Source organism: Somniosus microcephalus, chromosome 2 (genome assembly GCF_052327205.1).
Source record: "Somniosus microcephalus isolate GS21.2 chromosome 2, FLI_Smic_1.0, whole genome shotgun sequence".
NCBI lineage: Eukaryota > Metazoa > Chordata > Chondrichthyes > Squaliformes > Somniosidae > Somniosus > Somniosus microcephalus.
The window spans coordinates 235,250,290-235,264,334 of NC_140988.1; the positions used below are offsets into that span (position 1 = coordinate 235,250,290).

Below are 14,045 nucleotides of genomic sequence, written 5' to 3' on the forward strand. Positions count from 1 at the left end.
TAGCAGTCCTGCGACACAGTCCAATTATAGTGCCCCAATTTCTACCCTGCCTAAGATCTGTTAACTCAGCACAGAGTGCAAATTGAACCTGACCTTCTGGACTGTATCGCATCGTAATACATTAGGTGGTGCCTTAACCCACAGTGTTATTGGAAGAGTTAGATATTAATATACATTTAATTAAATATAAATAAGTCAAGGGATTTTCTGTGCTGGGCTACAGCTGAACTTTTGATTTCTGGAAGTAAAGTTCTCCTGAGGTTGAAACTAAATTTTGTTTTAAATTTTTTTTTTTTAAAGACTTCCTCTTTCTCTTCCCATCCTGAAAGTTTTTTGGCGGCGGAATGTAGACAGGCAAGGCTCATAGCTTAGGAGTTATGTAGATCACCAGCTAAGAAAGAAAGACTTGCATTTATATAGTGCCTTTCACGACCACCGGATGTCTCAAAGCACTTTACAGCCAATGAAGTACTTTTGCAGTGGAGTCACTGTTGCAGGAAACGTGGCAGCCAATTTGCGCACAGCAAGGTCCCACAAACAGCAATGTGATAATGACCAGATAATCTGTTTTTGTTATGTTGGTTGAGGGATAAATATTGGCCAGGACACCGAGGATAACTACCCTGCTCCTCTTCGAAATGGTGCCATGGGATCTTTTACGACCACCTGAGAGGGCAGATGGGGCCTTGTCCACCAGAGTAGGCCCAGGTTGATATAACCCCTCTGTTTGTGATTTTTGATTGCCTTTCCTATCAATGGAAAAATGTCCAGCCTTCCCTGGGTATTTTCTCCTAATGGCATGGCTGAGATCTGATATTCAGTGTTTAGGAAATCACAGGTGCAAAGCCATATTTCTATGACCTGGTTTGGAATGTTGAAGCACAATACACTCGCTGCCCAGTTGTGGAAACTGATAGAGGGAACATGTGTCTACATGAGATTTAGCGAAAATAACTTCTGTGAAGTAATGAGACAAGGGCCGGAATTTTCACAGGAAACAACAGGTGAGTTGGAGGTGGGGGGAAGTGAAAGTTGTAAAAATCTAAAACCCAACCTCAACCCGCCCACTTTCACCTTTTACTCAGGCGGGATGGCGGGGCGGGCAGCCAACCCACTGCCAGGAGGCGGGTTGGTATTTTAAATATTATGATGAGGCCTGAAGCCTCTACTTTAACCTGCTTTGCAAGTTTTACTGCAAGCGGCTGGGGATCCCGGGGCTCGGGATTCCCGGTAGCTGCAACGAGGCAGCCAGAGCCTTGGTGAACAATCCTTGTGGGCCGGAAGGAGCAGGAGTGCTTCCTCCTGGCCCTCCAAGCTCCCCCACCAGCAGCCTGCACACCTCAGGGTCGGGGTTTGGACCACCCCCATCCCAGGGATCGGACCCTCCCCGGGCATGGAACCCCCTTACCCCCCCCACCCTGGATCGCGACTCGGCCCCGGGGTCAGGGATTGGACCCCCAGGAGATGGGAGCCCCCCTCCTGGGCTTGGACACCCCCATGGCTTGGAACGGCTGTCAATCAGGCTGGCTTCTGGGCAGGGAACCCGCCCTTTACGTAACACGCACGCTGTGGAGATAAAACTCCAGAGCATGCCGGGAAATCCCGCAATCTCCCAGGTCCCCCCGCACCGTGCGGGTGGGAAACAGGAAAATCCAGCCAAAGGAATTTTGTGTGCTGGGCTACAGTTGAACTGTTGATTTGTTTGCGATTTGAATTTATCTGATTGTATTTTCATCACCAGTTTTAATTGTACAGATGTGGATATTCAATAGAAATATACAATGTATTACTTTTGTAGGATGTGGACATCCAGCTTTCCCAATGTAATAACCACCATACTTTCCCCAAAGGCTTTTGCGTATAGTTTGGTGGTTACAGTTAGACAATCAAAAATGTAATTATTAATTGTTTTACTCCGAATCTCTGTTGCCAGGTGATATTATTTGTTAGAGAGATTTTTCCTTTCAAAAAGCAACTTGTCTCAATTTAAGTTCCTCTTTTTTTCCCTTCCGATGAGGGTAAAGGGATGAAGCATTCACCTAGGTGTTTAAAATCATTTTCAAATTGAAATTTGCACGGTAAACAATAAGCTATACTAATATTTACTTGGTGTACTTTACCCACTTAAATAATGAACTGTTTCTGTTGCTTTATATATAGGTGAAGTGATTCATTTCAGGCATAGCATCCCCTACGGTGACTGGTTTGAAGTAGTTTCTTGCCCACATTACCTGGCTGAACTGCTGATCTACATTGCTATAAGCGTGACCTTTGAAGGACGACACCTTACTTGGTGGTTTGTTGTATTGTATGTGTTATTCAGTCATGCAATGATGGCGGTCCTATGCCATGAATTCTATATGAAAAAATTTGACACCTACCCAAAAAAACGAAAAGCATTCATACCTTTTATATTTTAATACTATTTTCATATACAGTACTATACCTTGCATATTTTGATACATCTTGTGTTATTTTATTGTATTTGATACTATAAGATTCACTAAAGCCAACTTTAAAATTTATCATGCATTCTTTCCTTCAGATAGTGCTTTTTTGAGGTAGAATTTTGACATTGATGAATTGGAAAGATTTTTTTAATGCCTGAATTTGTGTAATAGGGGACCTTTGAAGAAAAATGTCCTATTGCTATAATTGACAAGCTAAACTTTCACGTGAAGGCAAGTCTTCAAAAGGAGTGGTTTTAACTGAGCTTTTAATTACATTGGGTTTTTGAGTTGAGCCCCAGTGTTGGGAGTCCGAATAGCCGTCTTGCTTTTCTTAACTGTGATGCTGTGAACAAGGGAAAGTGTGGAATGAGAACAGACCATTCAGACCAACAAGTGCAATTCTTTCAGGGAGCATGTACGATCTTCCTGATCATGTTTTGCTCTAATCTGTACATTATTTTTATAATGTTTATAATGATTACAACAATGCAATTATCAATGCAGTATGTCATAGAGCTGGTGGATATTATCCAAAATGCTTCATATAGTTCATGCATGACAACATCTGTACTATGATTGTGACTTAATGACTGAATGCTTAAGTGATAATTAATAGCTGTATTGTCATTAAATAAATGTATTAAAAGTTTCACATACAGTGCACAGTTCCTGCAAGTGTCACACTTGCTTCCTGTATCATTTTCTGTAATGTTTGCCTTTCACACATAAGCGTACCTATTGCCTCCCATTGAGAATTCCCAGCTCTCTCCAAGGCGCGTGGAACCATGGTCATGCTCTCCATGACACTAGCTCCCTAAGGTCTATAATGCCTGATAATTCCCTCCTGCTGCTTTTATTTCCTTCAAGCTGAGATGCTCTTTCCCTGTCAATACTGCTGTTCACCTCCTTCATGCTTGTTTTTCCTGCCCTTGAATCAATCCTGAGGTGTTTTTCTTCCTGCTTCCACCCAGATCACTAGTTTTCCTCCTGTTCCTGCAAAGAGGAAATGTTAAAAGCTGTGTTCTAGTGTGTGATCAGGACGTGATTATATAATCTGTACATATATTCTTGTGTTCTTAAAATAACACTCAGGAGGAATGCAGTTGCATTAAAAGTATATTTTTAAAGGCATACTGCTTCTCTGATTATTGCAGTAAGAATATAATGCTAAGTTTTATTGGATGGATAGAAACCAAGTCACTGGATATTATCTTGGGACTGAGTCACATATTTATAAGGACATTTACATTACTGGCCTTTCCCTCTAATTATGTTATGCATTGAAAACAAAACATTACTAATCAGAATTGGATGGTACAGGGGAACAGACCGAGTGTAATCACAGGTAATTATGGTTTAGCAAATTTTTAACTGAAAATAATTGAGCAATATATTTATAGCTCAAAATCAGATGATGATGCCTTGTGATACCAGTTTGTTACAGAAATGTCACAGCTGCAGAAATTAAGTAGAAGCAGATGCTTCCTGCTTTCTCAACCCAATTCCCACTAAACTGCTGTCCACTCAACTTCCCTTCCTGGCCCTGTACAAGCTGCTATTGTAAACAGCTCCCTCTCCTCAGATATTTTCTCCCCTTTTAAAATCAACCCTCTTTTCAAAAAACCCACCCTTAAGTCCTGTCCTTGTAAACTACTGCCCCTTTTCTCTCCAAAGATGTGAATGTGTATTCGCCTCCCAAATCTGTGCCCATCTTTCCCGCAACTCCATGGTTGAATCTCTCCAATTAGGTTTCCGCCCCTACCATGGCATTGACAGGGCCCTATTCAAAGTCAAAAATGACTTCTGCTGTGACTGGTAGATTTTCCCTTTCCATTCTCTGTGTACCCTTTGACACACATCATCCTCCTCCAATGTCTCTCTTCTGTTTTTCAGCTCACTCTTGCTTATATGAAAAAATAAAGATGGGGCAGTAGTTTGCAAGGATACAGCGTCAAGGGTGTGTTTTTGAGGGGGTGGGGTCGTGATGACGGTAGGTTTGAACAGGAGGTGGTAGAAGCAATACATGAGAACCGTTGACAATATCAGCATGCATTTGTGAGCCCACAACACATGCAAGGGAATTTTGGAAATGAAGGTTGGAGATGCAAAAAAGGGTCAAGGATCCTTCAGGAGAGTTATGAGTCTATGACTGCTCTTCAGATGTGGGTTTCCTGATAAGGTGCTGCAGTCTCATCATCAAATGACCTCCGCAATGGGGTTGCTGCTCATGCGCAGCAGAACTAGTTCTCGACTCAAAGCCAAATATAGACGAAGCTGGAAATCTAGACTGGCGCATGCGCACATGTACTTCCGGTAAGTTCCTCCTGACCGGTTGGAACGTCACAAGGGAAGTTACAACCAAACCTGACCTTCGTCCATCCAATCAGATGCGAGGATAGCAAGGCAAAAGCCAATGGGTGTACGGGACAGAGTGAGTGTGCGGACGGGATGGAAGGGCTGTGAAGTTTGGTTGATCTACACGCCTCGGTCGCACCGGGATGGCCGCTCTCGCTCGCTGAGGGAAGAGTTGTTGGCATCTCGGCCTCGTAGCATTTGTTGTTCGCGTCGCCCGCTCCTCCCTCTGCGGTCATGTCTGCGCGGTGCCGGCCGACGGCAGCGGGTGTCGCTGTGGTTTTCTTGCTGAGTCTCTGCTGCATAGCGGCGACGGTAGCCGGCGTGCGAGCAGAGGAGAAAGCGGCCAAAGCGGAGTCGGAGGTGCAGGTAAGGTCGGGGCCTGGGGGGTGGTGCAGGTAAGGCCGGGGCCCGGGGGGTGCACCGCCTCTAATTAACCCCGAAGGATCTGCTTTCAGCTCCTCTTTCTGGTATTGCTCGGGTCTTCGCAGTGAAGTCTCCCGAGTTTCGACTTAAACCCAACAACCCGGGATAGTTAAAACCCCAGATGTCAGATGGTCACAAAGTTAACCATAAACTTCTTGCTTAGTGCCCGTTCAAAAAACACAGACTGACAGCGAGTAGCACAAAATGACAGGGACATGGTGCTTGTACGTTGGAGCGAAATAGAGTTCACTCAATTCATATTTTTAAAGGCTTCTGAAATGCTGTTCAGTCATGAAGTTGGGTTATCATTAACTCTGATGTAAATGTTTTAAGCTAAATATTTGTATTAGGAATTTCAATATTATAGCCAAATGCTTCTGAAGAAAAGTCAAACCAGCTTAGTGATTAGAGTGTACACTATTAAAGTATCTTCTATGATTATAATAGTTCCACTAAAATTACATTACCCCTTAAGTGTGGTGTAAACAGAATACTCAATTATAATTCTTGCTGTGTGCAAACATTCTGCCATTTGTACTTGTAATCACCTTTGTTATACAATTCAGAAGTAATTCTTTGGTTGTGAAGCACTTCCGGACATACTGAGGATGTGAAAGGCGCTGTGTAAATGCAAGTTTGTTCATTTTCTTTAAGTAGGATGTCTGATGTAAACAGAAGATATAGGTTTAAAAATAAGACTCAAAATCGATTTGAGATTAGAATGAAGAGTTTTCTCCAGTTTAGTGACTATAAGTGCGAAACAAAGCAGTTGTAGCTGAATCAACTTTTTCAAATAGGAGCTGGATAATAGATTGAGATGAACAAATACATCATGGGTGCTATCCCTCTGCTGTTTTTGGGTGGAGGAGAAAGAGAAAATGAGTTGCCTGGATAGAAACAGGCGAAGATTAAATAGTGGCTGCAGCAATGTGCAAACAGCCAGATACGCTTAATAATTTTATGCAGCTGATTTTTAAAAAAGGGACGTGCCAGTAAAACTGTAGATATACCTCTCTGAACTGGTATGACTTTGAGTTTCGTAATGGTGCTTTTAACAAGGATGTAGAAACATCACTGTTACTGCTTGGTGATTAAGAAATTTTGAAAAACTCTTGACATTTTCACTGAGCAAAATGTTGATTTGGATAGGTACCAGGCAGCAGAGAATTAAGTTCTCTGTTACTGTATTGGCAGGTATTCCTTGGGTTTTGAAGTGGCTGAACTCGTGCAGCACTCTGAAAGAGGGGGTGTCCTAGGCAATGTTAAGTTTGCGGTGATGTTGCACAATCTTTCTACAAGAAGGAAACTGTTCTCTCTACCCACAGTAAAGTGGGGTGTTAATGGGATTATGAGTTTTCTTTTTAATTTTCCATACTGGAGAATTTTGTCTCCTTTTTATAATTTAAAAAATAAATAACTTGTAGATTTGTTTTTGCCACATAGTTTGGATTGGATTGTAAAGATGTGGGTGTGTATTGGTAGTCCAAAGCCATTGGAGGATTGTATAGTTCCGTAACCTGGGAACATTTTGAGAGTGTAATATAACAGTACTGGAACACCCTAAGTAAATTGCTGTTAATCTTGTCTCCTTCGGTTCAGGATTTTTGAAAATACCAAATTAAGATGATATATTTACTGTTTGAATACATTATGATAAAATGTACTTGTCTTCCAAATGCTATGGTTATCGCTTTGATTGCAATCCTCTTTATGGGGAATTTTATGATGGAAATAACTGTCTTTTAATTTGGATATCTCTATTTTACCAGAAGCCATCAATGTGCGTTGTCATGTTACTTCAGCTAAATTTCAGCAAACTGCGGTACCCACCTGCCACCCCGAAAAAGACCCATTTATTCCTACTCTCTGTTTCCTGTTTGTTAACCAATTTTCAATCCATGTCCGTATATTACCCCCAATCCCATGTGCTTTAATTTTGCACACTAACCTCTTATGTGGGGTTACATTTGCCACACTCCAATCTGCAGGAACTGTTCCATAATTTATAGAATTTTGGAAGATGACAACGAATGCATCCACTATTTCCATGGCTACCTCTTTTAGTACTCTGGGATGCAGGTTATCAGGCCCTGGGGATTAATCGGCTTTCAGTCCCATTAATTTCTCGAGCACTTTTTTTACTAATAATTTCTTTTAATTCCTCCTTCTCACTAGACCCTTGGTTCCCTAGCATCTCTGGGAAGTTATTTGTGCCCTCTTCCGTGAAGACAGAACCAAAGTATTTGTTTAATTGTTCTGCCATTTCCTTGTTCCCCATTATAAATTTTCCCGTTTCTGACTGTAAGGGACCAACATTTGTCTTCACTAATCTTTTTCTTTTTACATACTTGTAGAAGCTTTTACAGTCTGCTTTTCGTTGCAAGTTTACTCTCGTACTCTATTTTTCCCCTCTTAATCAATCTCTTGGTCCTCTTTTGCTGAACTCTAAACTGCTCCCAATCCTCAGGCTTGCTACTTTTTTGGGCAACTTTATATGACTCCTCTTTGGATCTAATACTATCCTTGATTTCTTTTGTTAGCCATGGTTGGGCTGCTTTTGCTTTTGTGTTTTTTCGCCAGAAAGGAATGTATAACTCTTGCAATTCATGCATTCGTTCCCTAAATGTTAGCCATTGCCTATCCACCGTCATGCCTTTTAATGAAGCGCCCCAATCTATCACCGCCAACTCACTCCTCATACCTTCGTAGTTTCCTTTGTTTAGATTTAGGACCCTAGTTTCGGATTGGACGACTTCACTTTCCATCTTAATGAAGAATTCTATCATGTTATGGTCACTCTTCCCTAAAGGACCCCGCACAACAAGATTATTAATTAACCTCTTCTCATTGCACAATACCCAATCTAGGATAACCTGTTCCCTAGTTGGCTCCTCAACGTACTGGTCTAAAAAACCATCTTGTGTACACTGCAGGAATTCATTCTCCACAGTATTATTGCTAACTTGGTTTGGCCAGTCTATATGTAGATTAAAGTCACCCATGATTACTGTAGCACCCTTGTTACATGCATCTCTAATTTCCTGTTTGATGCCATCCCCTACATTACCACTACTGTTTGGAGGCCTATAGCCAACTCCCACCAATGTTTTCTGCTTCTTGGCTCCACCCAGACTGATTCTACATCTTGATTTTCTGAGCCAATATCCTTTCTCACTATTGCTCTGATTCCATCCTTTACTAACAACGCCACTCCACCCCACCTCCTTTTTCCTTTTTGCCTGTCCTTCCTAAATATCGAATATCCTTGGATATTCAGCTCCCAGCCTTGGTCATACTGCAGCCATGCCTCCGTAATCGCAATTATATCGTATCCGTTTACATCTATTTGCGTTGTTAATTTGCCTACCTTATTACGAATGCTTTGTGCATTCATATACAGTGCCTTTAGATTTGTCTTTTTAACATTTTTAGACATCTTAACATTTTTTTGTACTATGGCTCTATTTGTCTTATTACCATTTTTTCTATTTGTTAGTGCACTCCTTTGTTGGTACGCTCTGTCCCTTCCTGACACAATCTGGTTATCCTTATCCCAATCACTTTCCTGCACTGCTTCCTTGCTTTTTCTCTTTAGAATTCTAGATTTCTCTCCACCGGGACCCCCTCTTTCCCCCCCCTCCTTATTTAGTTTAAAGCCCTGTCTACCTCCCTAGTTATTCGATTCACTGGAACTCTGGTCCCAGCACGGTTCAGGCGTAGTCTGTCCCAACGGAACAGCTCTCTCTTTCCCCAGTACTGGTGCCAGTGCCCCACGAATCAAAACCCACTTCTCCCACACCAATCTTTGAGCCACGCATTCATCTCCCTGATCCTATTGACCCTATGCCAATTTGCTCATGGCTCCGGTAATAATCCAGAGATTATGACCTTTGTGGTTCTGCTTTTTAATTTAGTCCCTAGCTGCTTAAACTGTCTCGGCAGATCCTCTTTGTCCTACCTATGTCGTTGGTACCTACGTGGACCACGACAACTGGATCCTCCCACTCCAAGCTCTTCTCCAGCCCGGAGGAGATGTCCTTTACTCTGGCACCGGGTAGGCAACATAGCCTTCGGGACTCACGCTCCTGGCTGCAGAGAACAGTGTCTATCCCCCTAACTATACTGTTGCCTACTACAACCACCTTCCTTTTTACTGCCCCCCCCCCCCCCCCCCCCCCACTTGAACGGCTTCCTGTACCAAGGTGCTCGTCGTCCCCGCACTTGTCCACAAGGGTTGCAAGAACCTCAAATCTATTGGACAAGTGCAGGGACTGAGGCTCCTGCAATACTACCTCCTGGATCCTTGTACCTGCCTCACAGTCACACCCTCCTGTCCCTGACCATGTGTCAATTCTAAAGTATTTAATCTAAGGGGTGTGGCTGCCTCCTGGAGCAAAAGGTCCAGTTAACTTTCTCCGTCCCTGATGTCTCTCAATGTCTGCAGCTCGGACTCCAGCTCCTCAACTCGGAGCCGAAGTTCCTCGAGCCGCAGACACTTACCGCAGATGTAGTCGCCCTGGACAAAAATGTCCACAAGCTCCCACATAGTGCAGCAGCAACACATCTCCTGTTCTCCCATTATTTTATTTATTTAATTAGTTTAGTGTTAATCAAATTATTTACCTCGTTTAGTTTATTAAATTAAGTTTAGTTTTTAAAATTTAGTTATATGTTAACTTAAAAGTTAGCCCACAGTCACTACCAATCACTTACCTGCCTTACCTGTGACGTCACACTGCCGTTTTCTCTTGTTGATGCAGGTCTGCTGCTGCTTTTATCCCCGCTCTCGGGCCTCGGTCTGCTCCCGCTCAGGTCCGCCGCCGCTCCTGCGGGAGAAGTTAGGAAAAGCAAGGACCTCCTTCCCCCACTTCACTGAACTCCCACACTTGCCAAACTCCCAATTGTTCACTCTGCTAAATGGGATATATTCAGAACAGATCCAGCAGATCAAAACTGGGCATCCATGAGGTGCTGTGGGCCATCAGCAGCAGAATTATATTCCACCACAATCTGTAACCTCCATATCCCTCACTCTACCATTACCATCAAGCCAGGGAATAATGAGCAGTGTAGGAGAGCATGCCAGTTGCAGCACCAGGCATACCTAAAAATGAGGTGCCAACCTGGTTGAAGCTACAACACATGACTATATGCATGCTAAACAGCAGAAGCAGCATGCTATAGACAGGGCTCAGCGATCACACAACCAGTGGATCAGATCAAAGCTCTGCAGCCCTGCCACATCCAGCCATGAATGGTGATGGACAATTAAACAACTAACGGGAGGAGGAGGCTTCATGAACATCCCCCTCCTCAACGATGGCAGAGCCCAGCATGTGAGAAGCAATCACAACTGTCTTCAGCCAGAAGTGCCCAGTGGGCAATGTGAAAAATTGTACAAGTATGTCCTGTCCACAAAAAGCAGGACAATTCCAATCTGGCCAATTACCACCCCATCGGTCTACTCTCAATCATCAGCAAAGTGATGGAAGGTGTCGTCGACAGTGCTATCAAGCGTCACTAACTCGCCAATAAACTGCTCACGAAGCTCGGTCTAGAGCCGAGTGGTCCTGGTGGAACACAAACAGACCTCATTACAGCCTTGGTCCAAACATGGACAAAAAGAGCTGAATTCCAGAGGTGAGGTTAGAGTGACTGCCCTTGACATCAAGGCAGCATTTGACCGAGTGTGGCATCAAGGAGCTCTAGTAAAATTGAAGTCAATGAGAATTGGGGAACACTCTCTACTGGCTGGACTCATACCTAGCGCAAAGAAAGATGGTTGTGGTTGTTGGAGGCCAACCATCTTCCTATTGAATCTGCTTCCACCACCCTTTCAGGCAGTGCATTCCAGGATGTTTCTGCAGAAGTTCCTCAGGGCAATGTCCTAGACCCAACCATCTGCAGCTGCATCATGACCATCCCTCTGTCATAAGATCAGAGTGGGGATGTTCGCTGATGATTGCACAGTGTTCAGTTCCATTTGCAACTCCTCAGATAATGAAGCAGTTCATACATAAGCGATCCTGGGCTTTATAAATAGAGGCATAGAGTACAAAAGCAAAGAAGTTACGCTAAACCTTTTATAAAACACTGGTTAGTAAAAGGAGGCCTTTCGGCCAATTATGCCTGTGCCGGCTCTTTGAAAGAGCTATCCAATTAGTCTCATTCCCCTGCCGTTTTCCCATAGCCCTGCAAACTTTTCCACCAAGTATTTATCCAATCCCCTTTTTGAAAGTTGCTATTGAATCTGCTTCCACCACTCTTTCAGGCAGTGCATTCCAGATCACAACAACTCACTGCATTAAAAAAAATGTTTGTTCATCTCACCTCTGGCTCTTTTGCCAATTACCTTAAACTTTCTCCTCTGGGAGCAGACCCTTCTGCCACTGGAAACAGTTTTTCCTTATTTACTCTATTGAAACCCTTCATGATTGTGAGCACCTTTTATTAAATCTCCCTTAAACCTTCTCGCTCTAAGGAGAATGACCCCAGCTTCTCTAGTCTCTCCACATAACACATGTCCCTCGTACCATTCTAGTAAAACTTTTCTGCACCCTCTCGAAGGCCTTGACATCCTTCCTAAAGTGTGGAGCCCAGAATTGAACACACTACTCCAGCTGAATATTATAAAAGGTTAATGGTAACTTCCCTACTTTTGTATTCTATGCCTCTATTAATAAACCCAAGGATCCCATATGCTTTTTTAACAGCCTTCTCAACTTGTTCTGCCGCCTTCAAAGATTTGTGTACATACGCCCCCAGGTGTCTCTGATCCCGCACCCCCTTTAAAATTGTATCATTTAGTTTATATTGCATCTCCTTATTCTTCCTACCAAAATGCATCATTTCATAAGAACATAAGAAATAGGAGCAGGAGTAGGCCATTCCGCCCTTCGAGCCTGCTCTGCCATTCAATGAGATCATGGCTGATCTTCTGCCTCAACTCCATTCACCGGCCCTATCGCCATAGCCATATCCCTTGATGCCCTTATTAGTCAGAAATCTATCGACTTCTGTTTTGAATATACCCAATGACTGAGCCTCCACAGCCCTCGGGTAGAGAATTCCAAAGATTCACCACCCTCTGTGTGAAGAAATTTCTTCTCATCTCAGTCCTGAATGGCCTACCCTTTATGTTGAGGCTGTTGCCCCTGGTTCTAGAGTCCCCAGCCAAGGGAAACATTCTCCCAGCATCCACCCTATCAAGCCCTGTAATAATTTTGTATGCTTCAATGAGATCCCCTCTCATTCTTCTGAATTCAAGAGAATACAGGCCTAGTTTACTCAATCTCTTCTCATACGACAGTCCCGCCATCCCAGGAATCAATCTCGTGAACCTTTGTTGCACTCCCTCTATGGCAAGTATATCCTTCCTTAGGTAAGGAGACCAAAATTGTACACAGTACTCCAGGTGTGGTCTCGCCAAGGCCCTATATAATTGGAGTAAGACTTCTTTACTCCTGTACTCAAATCCTCTTGTAATGAAGGCCAGCATACCATTTGCCTTCCTAATGGCTTGCTTCAGTGACTCATGTACAAGGACACCCAGGTCCCTTTGAGCATCTGCATTCCCCAATCTTTCACCATTGAGGAAATACTCTGCCTTTCTCTCTTCTACCAAAGTGGATAATTTCACATTTATCCACATTATATTCCATCTGCCATGTTCTCGCCCACTCACTGAGCCTGCTGTGATCCCATTGAAGCCCCTTTGCAACTGACACTGCCACCTAGCTTTGTATCATCAGCAAATTTGGAAATGTTACATTGAGTTCCCTCATCCAAATCATTGATATAGATTGTGAATAGCTGGGGCCCAAGCACCGATCCTTGCGGTACCACACTAGTCACAGCCTGCCATCCTGAAAAAGACCCGTTTATCCCTACTCTTTGTTTTCTGTCTGTTAACCAATTCTCAATCCATGCTAGTATATTACCCCCAATTCCATGTGCCCTAATTTTGTTCACCAACCTCTTGTGTGGGACCTTTTATATTGAAGGCCTTCTGAAAATCCAAATACACCACCTCTACTGGTTCCCCTTTGTCTACTCCACTAGTTACATCCTCAAAGAACTCCAATAGGTTTGTCAAACAGGATTTTCCTTTCATAAATCCATGTTGACTCTGCCCAATCTTACTATTAATTTCTAAGTGCCCAGTTATTGCATCCTTTATAATAGATTCCAGCATTTTCCCAACTACTGATGAAGCCAACAGGTCTGTAGTTCCCCGTTTTCTCTCTCCCCCTCCTTAAATAGCGGGGTTACATTTGCTATCCTCCAATCTAGGAAACCATCTCACATGCAATCCAAGAATTCATCCTCCACACCATTAGTGGTAATTTGATTTGCCCAGTCAATATGTAGATTAAAGTCCCCCATGATTACTGTATTGCCCTTGTTACATGCACTTCTAATCTCTTAATTAATACTGTGCCCTACATTACCATTACTGTTTGGTGGCTTATACACAACTCCCACCAATGTTTTCTGCCCTTTGCTGTTTCTTAGCTCCACCCAAACGGATTCCAGTTCTACATCACGATCTGCCAAGCCAAGATCTTTTATCTGTACCGTACCGATCTCATCCCTTATTAACAACGCTACGCCACCTCCTTTTCCTTTTTGTCTGTCCTTCCTAAATGTTGAGTACCCTGGAACATGCAGTTCCCAGCTTTGGTTACCTGCAACCATGTCTCTGTAATAGCAATTACATCGTACCCATTTACTTCTATTAGTGCCATTAATTCATCGACCTTGTTGTGAATGCTACGTGCATTTAGATAAAGTGCCTTCAACTTTGCCTGTTTAATA

General features: G+C 43.2%; 2 protein-coding genes across 4 annotated transcripts in view; both read left to right on the forward strand.

The window, feature by feature from the left end:
* The window catches only part of srd5a3 (steroid 5 alpha-reductase 3), a 35,727-nt gene extending 32,627 nt beyond the window's left edge, over nucleotides 1–3,100 (forward strand). For both annotated transcript variants that reach the window (XM_085970040.1, XM_085970045.1), the window contains exon 5: nucleotides 2,161–3,100. In XM_085970040.1, coding sequence (XP_085826166.1) covers nucleotides 2,161–2,420 — 260 coding nt within the window. In that variant the 3' untranslated portion in view covers nucleotides 2,421–3,100. The remainder of the gene's footprint in view (nucleotides 1–2,160) is intronic.
* A 1,679-nt stretch (nucleotides 3,101–4,779) lies between these two features.
* Nucleotides 4,780–14,045, forward strand: part of tmem165 (transmembrane protein 165) — a 55,250-nt gene continuing 45,984 nt past the window's right edge. The window contains exon 1 of one of the 2 annotated variants that reach the window (XM_085970062.1): nucleotides 4,780–4,881. In XM_085970062.1, coding sequence (XP_085826188.1) covers nucleotides 4,864–4,881 — 18 coding nt within the window. In that variant the 5' untranslated portion in view covers nucleotides 4,780–4,863. The other variant, XM_085970056.1, reaches the window with a different exon arrangement.